Raw genomic sequence first — 24689 nt, forward strand, 5'->3', positions numbered from 1 at the left:
ATTTAAGAATTTAAGAATTTAAGAATTTAAGAATTTAAGAATTTAAGAATTTAAGAATTTAAGAATTTAAGAATTTAAGAATTTAAGAATTTAAGAATTTAAGAATTTAAGAATTTAAGAATTTAAAAATTGAAGAATTTAAGAATTTAAGAATTTAAAAATTTAAGAATTTAAGAATTTAAGAATTTAACAATTTAACAATTTAAGAATTTAAGAATTTCCGAATTTAAGAATTTCCGAATTTAAGAATTTAAGAATTTAAGAATTTAAGAATTTAAGAATTTAAGAATTTAAGAATTTAAGAATTTAAGAATTTAAGAATTTAAGAATTTAAGAATTTAAGAATTTAAGAATTTAAGAATTTAAGAATTTAAGAATTTAAGAATTTAAGAATTTAAGAATTTAAGAATTTTAGAATTTAAGAATTTAAGAATTTAAGAATTTAAGAATTTAAGAATTTAAGAATTTAAGAATTTAAGAATTTAAGAATTTCAGAATTTCAGAATTTCAGAATTTCAGAATTTAAGAATTTAAGAATTTAAGAATTTAAGAATTCAAGAATTTAAGAATTTAAGAATTTAAGAATGTAAGAATGTAAGAATTTAAGAATTTAAGGGAGTTACGAAAAGATTGCGCAATCTAGCATTAAAGTAAAACCCATTTTGATTTAAGTTTTGCACTTTACATTTTATTACCGTATAATTTTTATACTTCTGCTTCCTTTTCCATGGACGGACTCCGCGGTATGATGTACACGTTACACTTTTAAATTGAGTGGTGCTTAAGGGCTAGAAAAATCTCCTCATCAAGCTTTTGTTTTTTTTTATATAAGTTAGCGCTCATTCGTTACCGTTTGTTTGCACAAAATCCTAGCTCTAATTTAGTCCTACAGAGACTGTACAGAAGAAAGAAAACGCGTGGTTCCACTAATATGTGCTCTCAATTTGAATAAATAAACGGCTTCTACCCATGGTTGTTGAGTTTAGCATTTATTAAGACTTATTGAATCATTGCTGAACTAATAGAAGTAGTTTGCTTTTTTGCATAGTTTGTAGTGATGATAGGGTAAAGAAGCGTATTTAGGCACTCTCTCTCTCTCTCTCTTAGCATGTCTTTTACTACGCCTCACTATATCACAGAATCGTTGCCAACGCGGTTCCGCCCATGCTCGGGGTCTTCCTCGACGGCCAGCGTGATGATGCTCGAGTCACCGATGGGGGCCGCTCCGAGGACGAGATTTTCTACCGAACTGCCAATCGAGTGGCGCCGCGACAGCGTCACGTTGCCGTACCCGTTCTGCGGCGGGAGGGTCACCGTTGCCGGACGCAGGATTTGCAGCACGTCGGTGGCGGTCAGGTTCGGCGAGTGGGGCGTCAGCGAACGGTGCCGACGACGGCCACTGAGCGTTTCGCTGTTGTATAGGACGCGCGGGCCCATCTCGATGCCGGTCAGGTTGGGGCCGCCGCCGGGATGGGTCACGTCGGTGAGGATCGATGAGTAATCTGGAGGCGGGAGTTCGTCCCCGGCCGGGTTCGCCGAGTTGGTTTGCTGCTGCTGGGTGGTGATGATGGCCCCTCGCTGACGGTTGCCACTCGGTTCCCCCATGATTCTGGAAGGATAATTAGTATTAGACATTGTAGTTTACAGCGAAATTACTTCAAGTCCCACCTTCTGACACTCCGCCGGATGCTGTTCCGGAGCATCTTTGCGATCCGAGCTCCCGTTGCTGTGGTGTAGGACGGTGGCGGCGTGTACTTGGGCGGTGCGTCGTCCTGCGGTGGTCGCGACTCGAGCGAAATCATCGTCGAGCCCGAATTGTTGATGGTCCGTACGGGGAGCGGCGGAGCAGGTCGTGCCCCGTAGGCCATCCGTCCCATTACCGAGGACGCACCGTGCGAGCCGTTGATCGAAGGACGGAGCAATCGGTCAAAGCGCTGGAAAGAAGAATCGCTTGAGTAATCTCATACAAGAGATGGTTTGGAGATCCCACTAACCTCCAGAATATCGGGAGGTCCCTTGCTAAGATAGCGGTAGATTTGTACCACGGTCACGATGGGGACCAACAGAAGAAACGCCACCTGGATAAATCCGCCGACCTGGCGAGCCCACAACGGCCAGTAGCCGCCGTGCTTCCAGTTGAACAGCGAGTTGGCATTGGACACGCGATACTCCAAAATGCACAGAAAGATCATGCCAATCGGAAGCAGAAAGTTCCACGCAAACGCAATGAACGCCCCGAGCGATTGCGTCAGCCGGAGGTCGTTCACGAGGAGATCACCTGAAAAAAAAGAAACTTCATTACCAACTCTTCACGCTGAAGGTCTCCACCAAATCGCTCACTGGTATAAGGTCGCCCTCGCACGAGGAATATCGCCAAAATGTGGCCAATCCAGAGCAGCAGAATCCACCACGCCCCACCGAGCACCGTTTCCAGGTAGTGAATAATCGTAATGCCACTCTCGGTGGCCAACGGAATGCCCATAAACAGCCCGGTCACGCAGCTCAGCACGATCGACGACGGCGAGTCCCCGATCGCACCGGCAATCGGTTTCCACATGGCGCACAGCTGACCCAGCCCGAACAGCAGCAGCGTCAGAAACCCGATTAAGCTCCAAATGGGCCCGATCCGTTCCTGGGTAGCGGCCGCCAGCGTCGATGGGAGCAGTTCCGTCACCAGCCGTAGCACGTGGTAGCCACTTTCCTGGTGGGGGTTGGCGTAAGGACGCTTGAAGCTTTCGCCCAGGACCATCGAGTAGCGGATGAGCCACTTGGTTGGCATGGTGGCGTGCTGCGGGGGCAGCGGTTGGTCCGAGGGAAGCAGGAAGATGTCGGTGCCGATGTTCTCTGCGAGGGAGAGAAGAAGAAGATTTAGCGACTTAGACTTAGACTTTGAAATTTAAAGTGGAGTCGCTTGGTATTTTAAAATGTTGTTAAGGTGAAACGGCTCATCATCCCAAATGACGATGTGTTAGTGCGATGTGAATTTATTGGAACGATGATGATCACTGATGACGTCATTGCACAGTGGTCCAGATCGCAAAATTAAGTGGAAAATAGATTTTCCGAAAAATTGTGACGTTTTGGAGCTTTGGTGTCTTCAGAAGAGTTGTTGCAAATGGAAAGAGGCAACTTTTGGTTTGATCGAAAATTAGGGTTGTTCACGATTAGGGTGATTTTGAAAATTTAACTTGACAGGAATATTTTTGGGAATATTTCCGTCTTGTAAAAAGTTGTTGGACTTGCCAATTCAAGCAATTTTGTCCAAGACACTAACTTTTTATCTCGTAATCTACGCCTTTTATGACCAAATTTATAGAAAGCATCTGAGCAAACCTTCAAAAATAAGTTTTTTGAACGTACCAATTCAGGGTTGAGTTTTAGAGAAAAGTGTTATTCGGAGCACTTTTAGAACTCTAAAAACGAACATTTCTATTTGTTGACATGTCAATTTGGACTTAAGGGTTAAAAGTTACAGCCATTTTAAGGTAAAAAAGATACAAATTCAAAATTTAAATATCTCGGAATGGCGCAAGCCAAATTTTAAGCACCAAGTTGCGTTTGAAAGAGGAGATCTAACACTACAAATGCTGAAAATCTCAGGGGTGTTTTTCTTCAAACTCGAGATATCTTCATTTGGACAAGTTTAATTTTCAAGGGAAAACCATAAGGGACCACCCTAACGAGCTTCGAAAATTCTCCAAATAAATGTTTTTCCATGTAATTTTGCCCGATGAATCTTAAATTGCCCTCAGAATTTATCCAATATATCGAAAAATTGAGTTTTTGTCATATTTTGGGATTCCATGTAAAATTTTTATTTAGTGCTAGATCTCCTCTTTCAAATGCAATTTGGTTCTTAAAATTTGGCTTGAAATATTTAAGTTTTAAATTTGCATCTTTTTTACCTTGAAATGGCTGTAACTTTTGACCCTTAAGGGTGCACAGCAACGAAAGAAGTTGGGATTGTAACGGGATTGTAAAATTAATCAAACTTTGTTGCAAATTACTTTGTGGACAGTACTTTAGAGGGTGAATAAAAAATATTTCGATAGTACCCGTAGTTTTGAAGATACCAAAATTTCTGTAACAAAAATCTGGGTGCAAAAGCTCTGGTTGATGTGTACCGTTAACCCTGAATTGCCACGTTCAACAAACTGATTTTGAAGGTTTGCTCAGATGCTTTCTATAAATTTGGTCATAGAAGGCGTAGATTACGAGATAAAATGTTGGTGTCTTCGACAAAGTTGCTTGAATTGGCAAGCCCAACAACTTTTTAGAAGACGAAAAACCCCAAAAATACTCCTGTAAAGTTAGATTTTCAAAACCACCCTAATCGTGAACCACCCTAATTTAAAACCAAACCAAAAGTTGCCCCTTTCAATTTGCAACAACACTTCTGAAGACACCAAAGCTCCAAAACGTCATAATTTTTCGGAAAATCTATTTTCCACTTAATTTTGCGATCTAGACCACTGTGCATTGGTTATGTGGATCATGCTTGTTTGACGTGGTATCGCTCTATAGCTAATCACAAACAAATTAATACTGCCCATGTTCGCATAAATGTCCTATATGCAAAAACAGCAAGCTGAAAAAAACGCATTAATAGTTTGTCTCACACATAAGCCTACGTGTTATGTTTTCGCAAAAAAACTGGATTTCCTCCCGATTTCTAGAATAAAGTATTGGATGTTGCAAGCTTTTCTGAAAGGGCACACGATTCTAAGCCAAACTGCACCAATTACACAAAAGCGATGAAATTGCATTCGTGATGAGATATTTCTGCGATCAAGGGCAGTACAGTCATCCCACATATTCGGAACGGTTTCCAGATCGGCCAATGTTCAAAAAATCATAGCAAATCGATAATTGAACTTAATGATTCGCTTTTACCTTCATTTGAAAGCTTTTCTTGCGGTCTTTCGAATGCTGTATCGAACATCTGCAAATTTTAACTTTTATATGAAGTTTTTGAAGAATTACTTTGACCCTTGAAATCCACAAATTCGGAACACTTTTTCTTACGAATGTAAACAAACTTTGGATCTCTCCAGGAGTACATATTTGTAACAAAATAATGACTTCACACACTGCAACCAGTGAAACTCAAGCTAAGTGATGTTTTATCCATGGTTTGATAACTTTTTTTGTGAAAATATCAGTTAAATTCAGGTGTTCAACAATTGTGGGAGGCACAATAACATCCCACAATTATGAAACAGGCCATTTGGAGGCAGTGTTTTGTTGCTCTGGACAAAATAGTCTTGGAATGATGTTTTTTGTTCAAAAAGTCCTACTTTTACTAGTGAAATAGCAAAATAATGTCCAAATGAAGGTTCTAAAAATAGTAAGGTCGACAGAAAAGCTACTTTTGGTATGCTATTGACAAATTATCATAAAAGTGTTCCGAATTTGTGGGTGTTCCGAATATGTGGGATGACTGTATAGCAAAAAAATGATGTTTGCGATTGACAGAGCAGCGAGTCAGACGTGCGTCCATCACACACCAAAAAAAGTGCTAAAAAGTGCAAAAAATGCCTCACGGCAAGAAAAAGAGGCGGTCCTCACCAGCAGGATCGGTAGATTTTAAGAAGGTAAAGAATGCCGAAGCGCTACCTGCAAAGCAAGGCAGTTTGAGCGAGGACGCTCAAAATTCGTCTGGAAACCAGTTCGCTACCCTCCCTGTGGACGTGAACGAGAAAGTAGAATTTGAACGACGGGAAAGGTTGCCACCCATTTTTGTGAAAACTTTGTCATCGGATTCCGTGCGAAAGTGGCTGACCGAGTTTATCAAATCTGGTGCTTTACGAGCATCCATTCGCTTGTGTGCTGATGGACTCAAAATTCTGCCACCTACCAGAAAGGATTACAACTACGTTCGGGATTCCCTGAACAACACAAAGATTGAATACTACAGCCATGACGATCCAGGTAAACGCCCCATGAAACAGGTCCTCCGTGGCCTGTACGACATGGATGTGAGTGTGCTGAAAGAAGAGCTCAAATCTCTGAAGTTGAACGTGATCGAAGTCTTCAAGATGACGAGACACAACAAGGACATCAAGTATCGTAATCAACTGTACCTGGTTCATCTTGAGAAAGGATCGACAACGCCGTCTGAGCTGAAAGCAGTTCGGGCAATTTTCAACATCATCGTGACTTGGGAACGTTATCGTCCAGTGCACCGTGACGTGACGCAATGTTCGAACTGTTTGCAGTTTGGGCATGGTGGAAGGAACTGTTTCATCAAGAGTCGTTGTGCAACCTGCCGAGGTGAGCACAAAACTAAAGCTTGCAACACAATCAACTAGAACATCGAAGCTAAATGCTTCAATTGGGGTGGCGACCATTCGACCAAGAATCGAAGCTGCCCAAAACGAGCTGAGTTTGTGAAAATTCGGCAGCAAGCGACGACGAGGCACCAACCAAATCGTCGCAAAACACCACCAACTTTCACGGACGTGGATTTTCCGGCTTTGGCGTCACCTGGAGCGGGATCGGCTCGAGTGGTTCCAAATCTGCAGCCATTGCCGTTGAATCAGCGGCAAAGAGTTGCAGAGAATACAACACCTCCTGGCTTCAGTCAGCAACCGAGAGAAAACCAACCAGCATCAACGGATGAAGGCAGCAGTGACCTGTTTTCACCACAAGAACTTCTGAACTTTTTCATCGAGATGACAACAACCCTGCGTGGTTGCAAAACTCGTGCGGAACAAGTAAGAACGCTTGGAGGATTTATCTTGAAATACAGTTCGTAGTTTACTCGTTCTAATGATTTTGAATATTTCAATGAATTTACTGTTTTAGTTTTAAGTTAGGATTAGTTGTTAAAGTATTTTTTTCTTTTTTTTTACCCAAATGTATTCGATTAAATGCAAAAATGTAAAACAATTTGAAATAAATGAATGAATGTGAACAGTAATAATACAACAAAAAATACAACAAAGATGAAGAGCATTTAGCCATACCACTTAGCATGTAAAAGAAATGTATTTTTTATTAGAAAGTTCAATAAATACATATTTAATTTAAAAAAAAATAGCAAAAAAATGAAAAAAAAACAAAAACAATTTTGTGAATATTGAGTGATAATTAACAGAAAACCACAAAAACATAAAAAATCACCGAATAATTATTTCACCAAAACGCGCTTCATTGCTTACGCCCTTCTCAAATATCATTCTCGAGAGCAACTGGCTCCATAGTCCATATACACAAAAATGGCTTAAACATATAAGCCTAGGATAACCTGTCTACAAAGTTTCATTGAAATCGAAGATGGTCGGGTAAAAAAGTACAAGAAATATTCCTGATTTGAGCTGGAATTGCTCCATGTAATTTTTTACCACAATAACCTCAACGAACTGAACCGATGGCGTGCCTTCCGATCAACGATAATTGAATTGACTCCGAACAATAGTTGAACGAACGACAACACTTAATCAATCACGCGGCTTTGTTTCTTGCACTTAACCAAAGAGATAACATTTCAATTATATGTAAGGTACGCACTTCGGAAGGAAAAATTTCAAATGGGCAGCAGCGGTAGCGAAAGCAAGTCAGAGAGGGTGAAGAAAAGCCCCAAGAAAACATTTCCTCTCTTTTGTTCTGCAGTTCGTAAAGCTGTTTCTTGACCCCCTTTCTTTTGAAGAGCATACCAGCCCATAACAATGGACACCCAATTGTTTCTACGAACGTTAGGAATTTAAAAAAAAAAAACCATTCGTTAAACAATCTGATGATTAGGGCAACGGCATATATTTCTATCAGACACCTAATGTTGGCATATCAGCACTTAGGCGTTCGATTATAGCTTCTTAAAAGTGTTTTCAACTCGCAAGAAACAGCTTAATGGGAAGAGATGTGTTTAAATAGTGATAATTTGCAAATTGATCAAAATCCGGACTTAGTCCTTAACATGCAAAATACGACAAGAATTTCCCCAAACTAAATTTAACAAATTTTACAAAGTGATTGAAAATCGACGGTAACATTTCAAAAGGCATCATGTACATTTTGACACTTTCTGAGTAATTGCATATTCTGAAAGTACTCCTAATAAGCTACCTCTCCACCAAAAATGAGCAAAAGTTACTTCAGTAAAGTCAGTTTAATCATGATTTTAAATAAAGTAACAAAAACAAAATCTCTGCCATCAGCAGTCCCTGTTTATATAGCCCTGTCAACCTGTCAAACAAAAGACTACAGTATGTAAAAAAAGTATTTACACCCCTTGGGCACTATGTACATATTGTGATGAAACATCTAAACAATTTAATGTTGACAGAAACCTAGTACTACGTTTTGTTCAGAAACTCATGCCAGACATTTTGCTACAAAAAGCTCATGAAAAGATGATTTCTATAAAAAGTTATATAACAAATACTATTACGAAAATAAAAAAGGTGCAAAAAAAGTTTGTACACCTTTCGAAAAATTTACATAAATAATGTTATTTGTTGACAAATCACCATAAATCCAGTCTCCCAACTCCAAATAGGCATCTTTGACTGATTAAAAAAATAATTTGGATTGAATATAAAGTTTACTAACGACTTAGTATAAAAGTTTATATAACTCTGGAAATTCTAAATAAAACTTATCTAAACTTAATTTTGCAAACTTTCAATTTAACTAAATGTCAATATATTACCATAGAATTGCTAAATAAACATTTTATAGTGAGTATAACACCGTTTTGGGGGTATTTGTATCGATAGAATAGATTTTTCGTTGGAATTTCGTACCAACCCGGAATTACGTCGTCGGAAAATCCGCCGGCATCTGAACCGGTCCACAATTCACAAGTCAACCTATGTGGCATCAGAAAGGGCATAAAATTTCCGATCTTTTGATACCCATACATCCAGGTTTTCTATAAAACCCACGTTTTTAAATACCTAAGCAAAAACGTTGTTATGGTTTCGTTTGAGCAACCTGTCAAAAATGTATGGAATTTCGTAATTTTGTTCTCGTGAATCAAACTTACTTTTTGCCCAGGTATTTAAAAACGTAGGTTTTAAAGAAAACCTAGATGTTTGGGTATCAAAAGATCGGAAATTTTATGCCCTTTCCGATTCCACATAGGTTGACTTGTGAATTGTGGACCGGTTCGATGCCGGCGGATTTTCCGACGACGTAATTCCGGGTTGTTACGAAATTCCAACGAAAAATCTATTCTAGCGATACAAAGACCCCAAAACGGTGTTATACCCACTCCCAAATGTTTATTTTGCAATTCTATGGTAATATATTGACATTTAGTTGAATTAGAAGATTTCAAAATTAAGTTAAGATAAGTTTTCTATAGAATTTCTAGAGTTATATAAACTTTTATACTAAGTAGTTAGTAAACTTTATATTCAATCCAAATTATTTTTAATCAGTCAAGGATGCCTATTTGGAGTTGGGAGACTGGATTTATGGTGATTTGTCAACAAATAACATTATTTATGTAAATTTTTCGAAAGGTGTACAAACTTTTTGCACCTTTTTATTTTCGTAATAATATTTGTTATATAACTTTTTATAGAAATCATCTTTTCATGAGCTTTTTGAAGCAAAATGTTTGGCATGAGTTTCTGAACAAAACGTAGTCCTAGGTTCCTGTCAAACTTTAAATTTTTTACATGTTTCATCACAAAATGTGCATAGTGCCCAAGGGGTGTAAATACTTTTTTTACATACTGTACATGAACCTCGTGACGAAAAAAAAGCAACATGAACAAAGCGCCATGTACATTCGGCGAAGAAAAACGAATCATAACAAAGCGTCCCCCTCAATGACAGCAGGGTGATATAGACGTTGGTGATTTCAAAAGAAGTTATGTTTGTTTTTCTCAAATAAAATTACGGAAATAATGTTTTATTGAATTTGGGTGATCAAGTATCAATAAAAGCAACGTTTTTTATCGTTTGTTATCATTAGAACATCTTATTTTGCTTTTATATTAAAATGGGAATTGAAAATGGATGCTCAACATTCAAATGCGTTTCTCTCAAAACGCATGGTTTGTACATGATGCTTTTTTTTCCTTGCGCATCTTTTGGTATATATAACATTGACATTTGGAGCACCCTGGAGCTCGGTACAGGCCTTCAAAGTTTGGCATTTTTTCGAAAAATCGGTCCCGGCAAAAAAGATATGCGTCGCGCCTTGCGACGCCCTAGACGCCATTTGATTTTGCCGGGGCCGATTTTTCGAAAAAATGCCAAACTTTGAAGGCCTGTACCGAGTTCCAGAGTGCTCCAAATGTCAATGTTATACACTCAACCCCCGGTGGTTGGTCACTTTTTCGTTTGACACTTTTTTAGTTTGTACCCCGTTGGTTGGTCAAAGTCAAACTAAAAAGTGACGAACTGTCACTTTTTACACGGCGCTCACGCACACTATCAAAACAAACGTTTAGTAGTGTGTGTGTGAACTCCGTGTAAGAAGGGTGTCAAACTAAAAAGTGACCCCGTTCGTTTGCCAACAGTTGGTGTCAAACCAACGGGGTTTGAGTGTATATGTATATACCAAAAGATGCACAAGGATCTGGCCTACACGCCAGTGATGTTTTTGGTAAACGCATTGGCGGCCAAAATGCCTCAAAAAGTGACATTTTTGAAAAAATCTTTATTTACGGGTTAAATCCCATTTAAAATTGAAGGGCGGAGCGCTAGCTCCTGTTACGTCCAATCAAGCTCATATTTTGGATTTGGGCTTAGTATGCCAGCCGGAACAAACCCTTGAATGCCCGCCAAAAAGTCAATTTGGTACGCTCTATTAAGCATCGTCAAAACACCAAGCGTCTCCACCTTTGCGGTTACTCACCGTACGAACCCGGAAAGTAGTAGTACCCTCGACTGTTCAGTATCTGCACGCAGGCACTCCCGAACACGGCCGCCAGCATCAGTCCGGCAAGCGTGAGCACCACCACCACCAGCGCGTCCCGTCGCAGCTCCCGGCGTGTTCTCCGCGGGCCACCCTTTCTGTTTGTCCGACAGCTGATCGAATACACCGAAACTCCCAGCAGTCCCCAGGTGAGGAACGTTTCCTGGGCCGCGCTCATCCAGCTGCGCGAATTTAGGAAAAAGTCTTGCCACTCGGTTGCGGGGAACAGACTCTGCAGGCTGTCGTAGTTGACCATCGTCAGGAACTTGAAGCAGATCGCAATCAGGCCGGTCATGGCGAGGGAGTACAGGCCGATTACGATCTTGCCGAAGGAGCGGATTCCTTTGCAGAGGACGACAAACACGAAGGTCCAGATGATGGCCAGGTTGAACGCTAGCTGGAAACGAACGGCCCCTATTCCGGTAACGCCACGGCCGCCGGGTCCCAGTTGGTAGCGTTGGAGGACCACGCCGTTGAAGTAATCGGCGACGGTGTCCGAGAGGCGGAACGATTGGTTGCCCGGACCTCGGTAGAGTTCGAAGATCTCCTGCCAGCGGTACTTTTCACTTCGCGACACGAACGAATCCCGGAAGTAGACCAGAACCCAGCTGAGCGAGATGGCCGAGTAGAGGGCGATTATGCCCTGGGTAAGGATTAGGGCTATTCCGATGCCCTTGCAGATTGGGCTGATGCGCCACATGGTCACCGGTCCGCCACGAATCCTCGCCCCAAGCACCATTTGCAGCCACAGCATCGGAATGCCAAACAGGAACGAAAAAATCAGGAATTGCACGATAAAATTAGCGCCAAAGTGAATGCAAAAAATGGCGAATCGCGAAATGTTGAAAAGTCCTAGCGCACAAAAGCTGGTCGCCATCGCCCGCGAAACCACGTGTGGCCACATCGGCTTTGGCCGCCCATTCCGGTCCATTTCCGGCTCGGAATCCTCCTCGTCCGAAGTGTCCGTCTCATCGCCGTCTTCGTGACCGCCGCTCATGATGGTCGCCGAGTGAAACGACCCGTTCCTCGTAGTGGTCGCGTTCGTACTCGTGGCCGTCGTCGATTCCGCTCCACCTCCAACCGAACTCGCCCCTCCCGCATCGCGACCATCCTCGTCCGGCCTCGAACGGGACCTGTGCGTGGAAAGAGAGAGAGAGAAAGAGAAAACAAAAACCAAAATTACTTCCACGAATCAGTTTTGCAATCAATCAGAAATTCACTCGAAAACCACAGGAAAATCCTTGGACGAAATCACAAACATGTTGTAGCTGAACAGGGCCATGTCCAAGAGGGGCGAGGGCCAAGGCCAAGACCGCTCCGGTGGCGAGACAGTGTCGGAATGAGTTGGGAAACAAAATTGGTGGTGTTGTTGTGCTGCGGGCGGTATAACTTGCAGGCGCGCGCGCGCCTTTGGCAATACGGTTGCTCGTGTGGTGGCGTTGCATAAATAACGGGCGCACTCGGTCGATGTAACCTGCCACCTGGATCAACATGACGGGGCTAAACGTTCGTGTTTCGTAAATAAATATGGAAAAATCGAATGCAGGCGGTTTTTAAGAATCGCGTGCGCGGTAGATCGATAGAGAAGTTTTAATTGAAAAAAAACTAAGTTTATTTTTCATGTAAGCATAAATTACAAGCACGAAAAAATTAATAAATTGTAAATGTTCTCCATCTAGGATTTGTGACAGATTTTGTGTCAAAAAATATGTAAATTAACAAAACTTATTGGTAAAATTTTCATCAGTTTCTGGTGAATTTCATTTTTTTAATTGCGCAAAAAAGGGTAATATTTTGCCTCAATCTATATCAAAGGCTCAATCCAATGTCACCCTGCTAAGTATGTTTTTAAGTACCTAGCAACGAAAATAAAGTACAAATTTTTTCATCTTGTAAAATTCATTAAAATTTCCTGAATTTATTTTTTTTAATTCCATAAAAATATTTAAAAATAATTCATAAAAAATAACATCAAAAATAGGTTCCGCCACCGAGCACAGCCTGCTAATCAACGGTATTGGCAAACCGAAGCAAAGCGTCAGACGTTTTGCGACAGACACGAGGGCCCTCGTGTTTATTCCGTTGTCCTGGAGACCGAGCCGGGGCAAACAAGGAGGCAATTGCTGTAGTTCAGCTGGTACAGCTGGTGGTAATGAAAATTGAGGGCCAAGGGAGCTGGTGCAATCGACATCGCATTAGCGCGATGTCTGTTTGTTAGCATTGTGTTTATTTTTTTGCTATTTTTGTTTTTGGGAGGACCGTGTACATATCTAGAGTTTGTTTTTGAAAGGTCCAAAAACATTTAATTTAGTTTTTTCTCAGAGGTCAGGGGTTTTAACAAACACCCAAAAAGCAAAAAAATATGTTTAATTGACCTTTAAAAAAACCTCAGATTTGTACTGGTAATGGGAATAAATTTGGACGATTATGAGTTGCATTCTTGGTGGCTTTATCAGCTGTATTGCAGTTGAGCAATTCTCTACGAAATCGGTCTTTTTTCTTCAATTTTAATTTTTGTATTTTTTAATCCGGCTGAAACTTTTTTGGTGCCTTCGGTATGCCCAAAGAAGCCATTTTGCATCATTAGTTTGTCCATATAATTTCCATACAAATTCGGCAGCTGTCCATACAAAAATGATGTATGAAAATTCAAAAATCTGTATCTTTTGAAGGAATTTTTTGATCGATTTGGTGTCTTCGGCAAAGTTGTAGGTATGGATACGGACTACACTGGAAAAATAATACACGGTAAAAAAATTTGGTGATTTTTTATTTAACTTTTATCACTAAAACTTGATTTACAAAAAAACACTATTTTTAATTTTTTTATTTTTGATATGTTTTAGAAGACATAAAATGCCAACTTTTCAGAAATTTCAGGTTGTGCAAAAATCACTGACCGAGTTATGAATTTTTAATCAATACTGATTTTTCAAAAATCGAAATTTTGGTCGTAAAATTTTCAACTTCATTTTTCGATGTAAAATCAAATTTGCAATCAAAAGTACTTTACTAAAATTTTGATAAAGTGCACCGTTTTCAAGTTATAGCCATATTTAAGTGACTTTTTTGAAAATAGTCGCAGTTTTCATTTTTAAATTAGTGCACATGTTTGCCCAGTTTTGAAAAAAATATTTTTGAAAAGCTGAGAAAATTCTCTATATTTTGCTTATTCGGACTATGTTGATACGACCTTTAGTTGCTGAGATATTGCAATGCAAAGGTTTAAAAACAGGAAAATTGATGTTTTCTAAGTTTCACCCAAACAACCCACCATTTTCTATCGTCAATATCTCAGCAACTAATGGTTCGATTTTCAATGTTAATATATGAAACAATTGTGAAATTTTCCGATCTTTTCGAAAAAATATTTTGGAATTTTCAAATCAAGACAAACATTTTAAAAGGGCGTAATATTGAATGTTTGGCCTTTGTGAAATGTTAGTCTTGATTTGAAAATTCCAAAATATTTTTTCGAAGAGATCGGAAAATTTCACAAATGTTTCATATATTAACATTGAAAATCGGACCATTAGTTGCTGAGATATTGACGATAGAAAATGGTGGGTTGTTTGGGTGAAACTTAGAAAACATCAATTTTCCTGTTTTTAAACCTTTGCATTGCAATATCTCAGCAACTAAAGGTCGTATCAACAAAGTCCAAATAAGCAAAATATAGAGAATTTTCTCAGCTTTTCAAAAATATTTTTTCAAAACTGGGCAAACATGTGCACTAATTTAAAAATGAAAACTGCGACTATTTTCAAAAAGTCACTTAAATATGGCTATAACTTGAAAACGGTGCACTTTATCAAAATTTCAGTAAAGTACTTTTTGATTGCAAATTTGATTTTACATCGAAAAATGAAGTTGAAAAATTTTACGACCAAAATTTCGATTTTTGAAAAATCAGTATTGATTAAAAATTCATAACTCGGTCAGTGATTTTTGCACAACCTGAAATTTCTGAAAAGTTGGCATTTTATGCCTTCTAAAACATATCAAAAATAAAAAAATTAAAAATAGTGTTTTTTGTAAATCAAGTTTTAGTGATAAAAGTTAAATAAAAAATCACCAAATTTTTTTACCGTGTATTATTTTTTCCAGTGTAGTCCGTATCCATACCTACAACTTTGCCGAAGACACCAAATCGATCAAAAATTCCTTCAAAAGATACAGATTTTTGAATTTTCATACATCATTTTTGTATGGACAGCTGCCGAATTTGTATGGAAAATTATATGGACAAACTAATGATGCAAAATGGCTTCTTTGGGCATACCGAAGGCACCAAAAAAGTTTCAGTCGGATTAAAAAATACAAAAAAAATCGAATGACCGAAATCCTAGAGAACTGCTCAGTTGATATTTCATTTGAAAGGTCAGGTTTATTTTTGGCAGAATAATAACAATGGAATTAAAGCTAGACCCGTTCTTTAAATGTGTTAAAAATTAATATTCGATAATTTTTTTTAAAGGGCCTATCTTCATAGGAAACCCATGACTCTTATGTTGTTTTGAAAATTTACTCTAGAACAGATCTCGGAGGGACTTTGTTTGCTGTAATGATTTTTTCAATCAATTTTATTTCAGCAAATGCAATTTAAAGATAAAAAATAATAATTAATTTTTTTAGTTAAGGAAAAACGGAATCGACGTAACACCTTATAATGTGGCCCTCTTAAACCTTGCGGTTTCGTCAACGGATCCACAGGCATGTATCGTTCTTTTTGCGACAAGACTCCGCCTCCCGGGTCTCCTAAGTGTGAAGGTATGGGCACGGGGAGAGGGCACCGAATACCTATATTTACACTTAGAATTTTTTGCGTCCGCCCCGGGATTCGAACCGGCGACCTCTGGATTGTGAGTCCAGTGCGCGGTCCGATTGATCCACGCAGGCTGACATTTTTTTTTAGTTAAGACTTTTATTAAATTCCTGCATGAAAAACTAGTACAAAAATAGTCCAACTTTCAAAATTAAAAAAAGAGCATAGTAGAAAATTTAATGTAATAAAGAATTTTACATTTTTTACAACAAACTGATTTTAAAATAACTACACCGCGGTGGTAGCGCGTTTAATTGCCAACCAAGAAGTTGCACGTTCGATCCTCATCTAGACAAGTTTCTTGTAGTTGATCGGTAACGGGCATAATTGTTATCCCCATATATCGCAAAAATGCATGAGAATTGTTTTCATACAAATATTGTCATGCCTATATGTAAATTTTTATGTACAGCGAAAAAAAAACACGATTAATAACCATTTCTGATTACTTTTATTAATTTTAATGCAAAAAAAAATGACAACGCAACATTTTTTCGATTGATCAGCTATGGTTCCATTGGAACGAGCTGTCAAGTAGGACTTTTTCTGTTAAGTTGGACCTTTTCTATCAAAAAAGGGCTGCCAAGTTATTTTTTAAAATTGATGGAAATATCCATTTTAAATCCTTTGCGGTCGTACAAAGGGTCATTGTGTTAAAAAATAATCTTTATCGTTGTGAACAGTAATATCACAAATTTAAGCTTAATTTTGATATCCTGATATGTTTTCATGCTGATATGCCGTAAAATGTTGCGACACCATCGCACTATGGTACATTGGGTGGCCAAGTTTCAAAAAAGTGACCTTCTCCAAATATTTTTTGGTATTTTTTTTCTCGAAAGTAAACATTCTAACTAAGAAAAATTCAAATTTTCAAAGCTCTAAGTTTGTTCGTTACGGAGATACGCAAGCTGAAAGTCAAAAAATGGAGTAAAAAACTAGCGTTTTTTGTAAAAAAGGCTGATTGTTTAATTTTAACATAGCTCAGCCATTTTAAATGTTTTACTAGGACAAATATACATCGTTGGAAAGGTAATGAGATAAACTTTGAAACTATTAATAGATAAAATGTAGTTTCTAAACCAAAAACTGAAGTTTTCATCGAATAACTGGAGCATTTTTTGACAAATCATATTTTTTGTGTTTGTTAATCGAGTACTTTTTTGCTAACCGATGCTAAACATGAAACTAAGATCACTTGAAAGATTGGATTATAATCTAACATTGCTGAAATTTCCAGCCTGCGATTTTTGCGTTTTCGGAGATATGCCATTTTGAACATTTACGTTTTATCAAAATTTGCTGCAATCTACATATGCGCCCGTTTATTTCACTTGCTTTGCTACCTACTTCGTGGGCATCGTCGCTTCAAAAATCAATACCTGGTTTCAAGAAGTTCGAAATGACTTTATTGGAATTTTCTGTTGCCTACATTGAGTACCTTAGTCAAAATAAGGTATTCGTACCGAAGTTTCTCAAGCGAAACTGGAGAATCTCAGTTTGCGGAAAAAGTATTCAGCAAAATGTTGACTTAGCATGATGAATTTCTGCGATCAATCCATGAAACTGATCCACATTTAAGTTCTATGTTGGTTAGTACAAAACATCATAAAAAGTACCTTTAACATATCCTGAAGCTGTCACAAACTCTATTTCTATCGTTTTACTTCATAGTTGATATTTTGAATAAAATTAATTTTTCTGTTAGGGTAGGGGGGGGGGGATGGGTCTCAAGTTATATGGCATGGACTCACAAAAAGAAACACACAGCAGTAAATAATAAATATTTGACTTAAAATGAATTTATTACGCTTAACAAAATTTTGTTGGAGGGGAGGAGGAGAGGGGGGGGGTGAAAGAAACAGGAGGGAGGGGTTGTGTCCTTAAAGTGGGGATGTATTAGCTTATCCATAATTTAATAATATAAACTTGCAATACAATATATACGCAATTCTGTTGCACTTGCAAATGTATGAAAAGACTATTTATTATAAACAATCAACTATTGAAAAACATGAAAAGTCATAAAAATCGACGTATATCATTTCAATACCATACAATTACCCAAATTTGTATGAAAAAAAAAACATTTAAAAAGCAAAAAAATAATTTGGTCGCCTGTTTGTATGGAGATGGCCCATAGTGCATCGTTTGGATGGTATTACTTTTAAGCGGCTAATCATCATTTCATTTAAAATTTTATTGTTTCTCGATTGCTTTTTTATATTTGAAAAATCATTTTATTTTTTTGCGTTAATACTTTTGAAAAACCATGCTTGTTTCAAAAATTGATAATTGCGCGAGAACAAAAATTATCTCAATTTATCCTATGATCAAGACATGCTGAAAAGCAAAATTTAACAACAAATCGATCAGTACAGATTCTAGAAACTTTAAATTGCTAAAATTGTATACATGGAGATTTGTATGGACACTAAATGATGCAAAATAGCAGAAGCACCACAAACTTTTGGCGAATTGAGTTTGAATTTGAAAAAAAAAAAACATAATCATTTATTTGGAATGGTCTTAAATCAAATATTGCTATATATTATACTTACCGGTCCGTGTCCACCCCAGAGGCAATCGAACTAAACGTCGTCGTGGAAAGAAGCGACACCGGGCTGGGATTCCTCGACGATCCGATCGAACTCGTTTCCGATCCCATGCCCCCGTACCGATGATGATCGTGATGATGATGTTGCTGGTGGTGATGACTGTTGTTGTTGTTGCTAAATTGCTGTACATTGTGATGAGGGTGATGTGAGTCGCTAGTCGAGGTCGAAGTTGTCCTGTAAAGTGGTGGCGGTGAACTCGCCCTGGACGACGCAGCCGCCGGAACGCTGTTGGTCCGGATGATGAGCTGGTTCGTGGTGGCATCACGTTCCGCCGTAATGGACACCACTCGGGGTCGAACCTCGGACCGGCGTCCGGTTTGCCGTGGTCGCTGGCTCGTTTGCGTGGGACTGTCCAGGTTCGTTTCGAGGGGCCGCGGTGGTTCGCGTTCACAGAGTGATGCCGACACCAGGTACGGAATGAGTTCATCTTCCGTGATTGGTGCCCCCGCCCCCGTGGAAACGTGACTTCCACTCGCTTCGGAATCGGCTTTGGTTTGCTCCGACAGTTCCAGATCGGACACGGGAAGCGTCGCAATCGAGCTCAGCTCGTTGTGATCCTCGATGTGGTCCAGCGACGTTCCGCAGCTGCTGCCACTGGGGACGGATTGCAGCGAGAGTGATTCCGTCGAGTACGGTGAGGCGTGGGCGGTGTGGCTGTTGCTGGTGCCCGAGGTAGTCGGGTCGATAATACTGTTTCGGCATTCGGCGAAGGTTGGCGATGTGATGAGGGAGTCAGGCTGCTGCTGCTGGACCATGGACGGAAGATCGATGGGACGTGTCTTTCGCATGGAGTTGCGCAGCCACGTGGAAGTGCGTCGCGGTGGACCGGACCGTCGGTCGAGCGTCGCCGTTGAGGTAGGTTCTGTAAGATGAGAGAAAGAAAAGGGGTTTTGATGAGCAAAAGTTTCAATAATTGGACAATTTCAAACTACCAGGAGTCAAAAACCATAAAACGAAACTTCATTATTTCACACATGGGCATCCGGTGACGAAATTCCCCTTTTGGTTTGGTCACCTTAACACTCACGCTCGGGTAGACCCCAATTTTTTTTTTTCTTGAAAATCTTATAACTTTTGATAGAATTGACCAAATTAGATACATCCAGTTGCAAAAGATCCAGATTACTCTATATTTTTAACTGTCTGACGAGGAACAAATATGGTGCATTTTTACCGGAGATATTTCGGTTTCCGTTGGGATACTTCGGCCCTCCTGATCAATACAACCATTTTTTTCACAGAACAATGCTGGAAATGATGCAAAACTTGAAGGCATCATCCTAATACATCATCATACAAAAATAATTGGCATGGCTATGTCCAACGGGGCACCGAAGCCGGTTCCAATCGACACCAGCTCAGTGCACCGTTTCCGGTGTCCGAAGGTTTGACCATGTCAATTATTTCTCCAGGATCATGTTCTAGTTTTTTTTTAAATCTTGGTTTTTGCATATTTCCCCAAAACAGTTGGAGGCAAATAAAATTTAATAGCAATTTTTCTATAGAAAAATACAGGTAAAATCGATGGTAAACATTTTATCACAAATTGTAGGTAAATCGTTTATTTTTGTATTATTAAACAAACAAAAACCTATAAATCTCTTTAAAAAGGGAATTTTGCAGGGTTGCGAATAAGCGAGCGAGCCAGAAGCCGTGCTCGCTCATTCATGAGCATGAGGACTTAACATGTAGCTCGTGCTCGCTCCTGCTCATCGCATGCCCTCGTGCTCAATGAGTGCTCATCAGCAAAGTAGGTAAATTTTTAGTGTTGTCTATGAATTTCGCACAGGCCAATCGAATTGCCATTTTTGAAGCTCATTTCATATTCCTGAGATAATTTTATCACGCAAAATGGGCATGTTCTCATCTAATTCAGCTTAGTATTTTTTCAGAGTTTGATAATTAAAAAGACTAGTTCGCAATTCGCAATTCGCAATTTTCAGTGTGTTGCGGCTCCTGGCAACGGTTTCTGGGCGAGGTGGACTTTCCTTCGACTTGAGCGGACTGTAAAACCCAAGCCTTTTCTGGCCTACGAATCCGGTTGAAAATAAACACGCAACACTTCCGTAAACAACTAAACTTTCTCTAATTTCTGATTCTATTTACAAGATAACGTGTTTACTCTTCGCGATCTTCCTTGCGACTTGCCTTTGCACGTCGTTTCGCAGCTGTCTTCTTCTCGCACGTTCGGTCGTTTGCGCGCGAACTCGTCGTCGCGCCGTTGTTTTCGGCTGTCAAAGTTGGCAGCACCGTTTCTGTCAACGCTGCAGGGGTGGGGTGGCGCACACTGGGCAAAATAGCACAACTTTGGGGCAACACTTCGGCTTGGGCCGAACATTCTCCCCCCGGGTTGAAGTCCCGTGACTTCTAAAGTCAATCGCACCGGAAGTGAATCGCTCTTACACTTCTCGTCTCGCTGGAGTTCGGTTGGATCAGGTTCTTGCGCCCAGATGAGCAAGTTCGTCTGCTACTAGCTGTCCTCTGGTGATGTTCTTGAATCGGTTGATTGGTGGAGCGGGATGCAGAGCTCGGCTACACACCAGGGTCCCAAACCAGGCGTAACTGCTTCTCGTTGCTGGTGTTGTTCGCGGGTTGCAGCAGCTGCTCTGTGAGCTTTCTGGCTGCACGATCACGGTCGGTTGATCGTGCGACGTTGGCGTTGAACAGTTGGCAGCTGTACGTCTCTCTCTCGTGGCTTGGCTTCTTTGCTGCGTTCTCTTGGACGGCTGGTACAGTGCAAATTGGCTGTGCACTGCTTGGAAGCGGTCGTTCCTCGACGTTCACGTCGTTGGCTTCGGCTGGCTGCAGTGACCGAGCTTCCTCGTCCTTCACTGCCTGCTTCGTGGCGATATCGCGATCTTCGTCGACCAGTCCAGCTGTCCCCTGCCTTGAGTCATCGGATTCGGCGTCTTCTCGTTCTGCGTCGGCTGGTAGCAGTGAACCAAGTTCCACTGGCTGACACCAGCCAACGTCGAGGTCACCGCGTATCCGCTCTTCTGACCGCAGCGTAGGAGGTACGCCCGAATCGCCGGACTTGTCGACGTCACCTCGAACTCTTGTCGAGGCTTCGTGTTGAACCACTTCAGGTTCGGCGGGACGTTGCATCTCGTAATGCATTTGAGAGGGTGTCTCCGGTTGGAGGAATCTGTCTGGCATGCTTTGGAAGGCTTTCAGGTTGGAGTTCGTCTCGTGACTCTGACCGAGCGGTACTTCACTGGGTGCAAAGCAGTCGGTACACAAGTGGCAACCGTTGAACCGCGTGCACAACGGGTCGCCACGCTCTGTGGTTGCGTTGGATGGTCTCGAGAGGCTTTGGATTGGGGCACATACCTTAGCATCAGCTGCAGCTGGGTCGGTTATCTCCGGAACATCGCCGTCACCGGTACACTCGCCTTCACCACGAGCCTCTCTCGTGAAAAGCGGAGTTGGGATGGCAACCTGCTGCGAGACTGCTAATGGCTGAGCTTGCTGCTGTTCAGTGGCTTGGACTGGAAGGGACAGCAGTGCGCGACTGAGGGCTACGATCCGCTGGTTAGCTCCTTGGAGTAACCCCTCAATTTCTGCGCACTCCAAGTCATGGGCGTCTCGTTCGTCAGCGAAAAGGTCACTCTCCTTCACATCTTGCAGCACTTGATCCAACTCACCGTAGTATCGCTCGATGTTCCTCGCGAACACCCGGAATTCCGGCATGGATGGCAGTTGGTGATCTTCCTCCAGTTCGGTAAGTCTGCTTTGGAGTAGCAGGATCTTACCCTTGACCTGGCGTCGCTTGTTGGCTAAGCGCTTTGCGGACCTCGGTTGTCCGGTTGGGTTCATCTTCTTGGTTAGGTGGTTCTAGTACTCACGGGATTAAGTTGCTCCACCGTGGTCGCGATCGTGGCGACACGACAGCTGCAGCTTCCTGGCACAAATTTCTTCTAGGTCTCTTCTGCTCGTGCAGCGAGAATCACTGGTCGGGTTCTTCTGCTCTTGCAATCAAACACTTCTGATCGGGTTGTCGCACTTGCTTAAGCGCAACAATCTTCTTCTCGGGATGCCTCGTCGCAGCCACACCTTCCGGAACCTTCCTACTGGCGCTTGCAGCAGGCCCTTTCCGTCAGCGCTGTGGCCTCGACGCAGCTGGATTCTGGAACCGTCCCGCTGACGCTTGCAGCAGGCCACGTTCCACCTTTTCTTCTTCTCCCGTGTGCAGCTGGAGCGACCGCCAAATCCGCAGCGGCACTGCGAATTGGAATTTTCCACGCTTGGGAACACATAAAATGGCGTCGCTACGCTCACCGCACTCACTCACCCGCACAGGTTTTTACGCAAACATTTTCTTTTGCGGTCTTTTGCCGCCACTGTTTCCGCCGTTTCTAGGCCACGGAGTCGCCTTCCGAAAAGCTCTCGAACCGTCACAACCGTTTCGCACTGTTCTTCTGCGGCAAGAAGCCGGCGCGTGCCGCTTCCTCACCAAGCGCAAACTCTTCGGTTCTTGGGCACTGCTCGCGGTTTTCTTCTTATTACCGGAGCGCTCGACACGGTCGCGGTTTGTTGGAAACGGAGACACGGGTAGCTGCGGAATGTTTTTCACAAGATGGCGACCATCCGGTTGGTCCGTCGCCACTCTTCACTTGCACTAGCGAACTGGCCGATCCGTAGGCCACTGTTTGCTGTCCGGTTCGAATGGACCAAATGTTGCGGCTCCTGGCAACGGTTTCTGGGCGAGGTGGACTTTCCTTCGACTTGAGCGGACTGTAAAACCCAAGCCTTTTCTGGCCTACGAATCCGGTTGAAAATAAACACGCAACACTTCCGTAAACAACTAAACTTTCTCTAATTTCTGATTCTATTTACAAGATAACGTGTTTACTCTTCGCGATCTTCCTTGCGACTTGCCTTTGCACGTCGTTTCGCAGCTGTCTTCTTCTCGCACGTTCGGTCGTTTGCGCGCGAACTCGTCGTCGCGCCGTTGTTTTCGGCTGTCAAAGTTGGCAGCACCGTTTCTGTCAACGCTGCAGGGGTGGGGTGGCGCACACTGGGCAAAATAGCACAACTTTGGGGCAACACTTCGGCTTGGGCCGAACACAGTGTAAGAACGGGCCTTGACCGATCTTATGCACCAGGTTCCCGACGAACACGCACTGCCCTTACACCTACATCTCACCCTTGCTCTGAGTCAGTACGAGCAGCACGCTAGAACACGCTTTGAGTGTTCGTGCCAGGCATGCACACCTTCTTTTCCGGTTACGCATTTTAACTCGGCCGGGGGTGGTACATTACGTAGGGTTTGATGTAAGTATAAGCGCCTAACCATTTATAGTGTGCCTATCAACTTTCATTAAAGCAAAAACTGTTTTATTTTTAGTTTGAATTCAAAAACTTATAGTTATTTACTGTGTATTGTTTTCTCCTGAAATCTTCCCTATTGTTGAGTCTGTTTATCTGTTGCTATTTCTTTTGTCGCGGTGTTTTGTTACAATTTTTGGTCCTAAGCATGTTATAAAAGTTTACCAAAAATACAATAATAATATTTGTGTTAATCCTTTAACCATTCCATAAATTGAGTTAGGGCTCAAACCTCACTTGTTTGAAAACAGGGTGAAGATTGAAAACAATTGACAGTAAAAGAGAATTTATTTTATAAAATCAAGTATCAATAGTAAGAGAATGATGAGCGTATTTTGAAGAATAAAAATGAGAAGCTAGATGTATTAGATGTAAAATTAGACAATAGTTAATAAATAGCGATACAAAACTAGCTTAGATTATAGTAATGATAATTTATAGGACAGATAAAGAATTATTCAAATAAATAATTTCGCAATAAAATCAAAAAAGATTAGGTGAATGATAAATAGACTTGATATTATTAGTTCATTAAGGAAAAGTATATTTTTGAGGAAAAAAAACAAAACAAAGTTTGTTACAGCAGTATCAATTGATAGAAAATCAAATGTTGGATATTAAGAGGCAGTATTTGTAGATTCTGCTCGGTTTGTTCTAGAGGTCGTATCGAGTTGCTCCGATTTGGATGAAACTTTCAGCGTTTGTTTGTCTATGCATGAGATGAACTCATGCCAAATATGAGCCCTCTACGACAAAGGGAAGTGGGGTAAAACGGGCATTGAAGTTTGAGGTCCAAAACACATGAAAAATCTTAAAATTGCTCGCATTTCCGTAAAACTTCATCAATTCCAACTCTCTTAGATGCATTCGAAAGGGCCCTTCAAAATGTGCTATAGACATCCAGGATTGGTTTGACTTTTTCTCATAGCTTTTGCAAATTACTGTTAAAAATTGATTTTTTTTTAAACCTTAATAACTTTTGGCAACAGCCTCCAACACCCATACTCCCATAGGTCAAAAGTTAGGTAATTTCATGGACTAT

The 24689-nt window shown here is 40.9% G+C and overlaps 1 protein-coding gene across 1 annotated transcript in view; it reads right to left on the reverse strand.

Annotated features, from left to right (window-relative positions):
* Positions 1-666: 666 nt before the first annotated feature.
* LOC6043056 overlaps positions 667-24689 on the reverse strand; it is a 96876-nt gene continuing 72853 nt past the window's right edge. Inside the window, exons 3-8 of the mRNA XM_038254596.1 lie at positions 18263-19181; positions 10817-12009; positions 2341-2844; positions 1995-2278; positions 1669-1934; positions 667-1609 (exon numbers count right to left, since the gene is read on the reverse strand). Of these exons, the coding sequence (XP_038110524.1) occupies positions 1129-1609; positions 1669-1934; positions 1995-2278; positions 2341-2844; positions 10817-12009; positions 18263-19181 (3647 nt within the window). The 3' untranslated portion in view covers positions 667-1128. The remainder of the gene's footprint in view (positions 1610-1668; positions 1935-1994; positions 2279-2340; positions 2845-10816; positions 12010-18262; positions 19182-24689) is intronic.

This window comes from Culex quinquefasciatus, chromosome 2 (assembly GCF_015732765.1).
Source record: "Culex quinquefasciatus strain JHB chromosome 2, VPISU_Cqui_1.0_pri_paternal, whole genome shotgun sequence".
Lineage (NCBI taxonomy): Eukaryota > Metazoa > Arthropoda > Insecta > Diptera > Culicidae > Culex > Culex quinquefasciatus.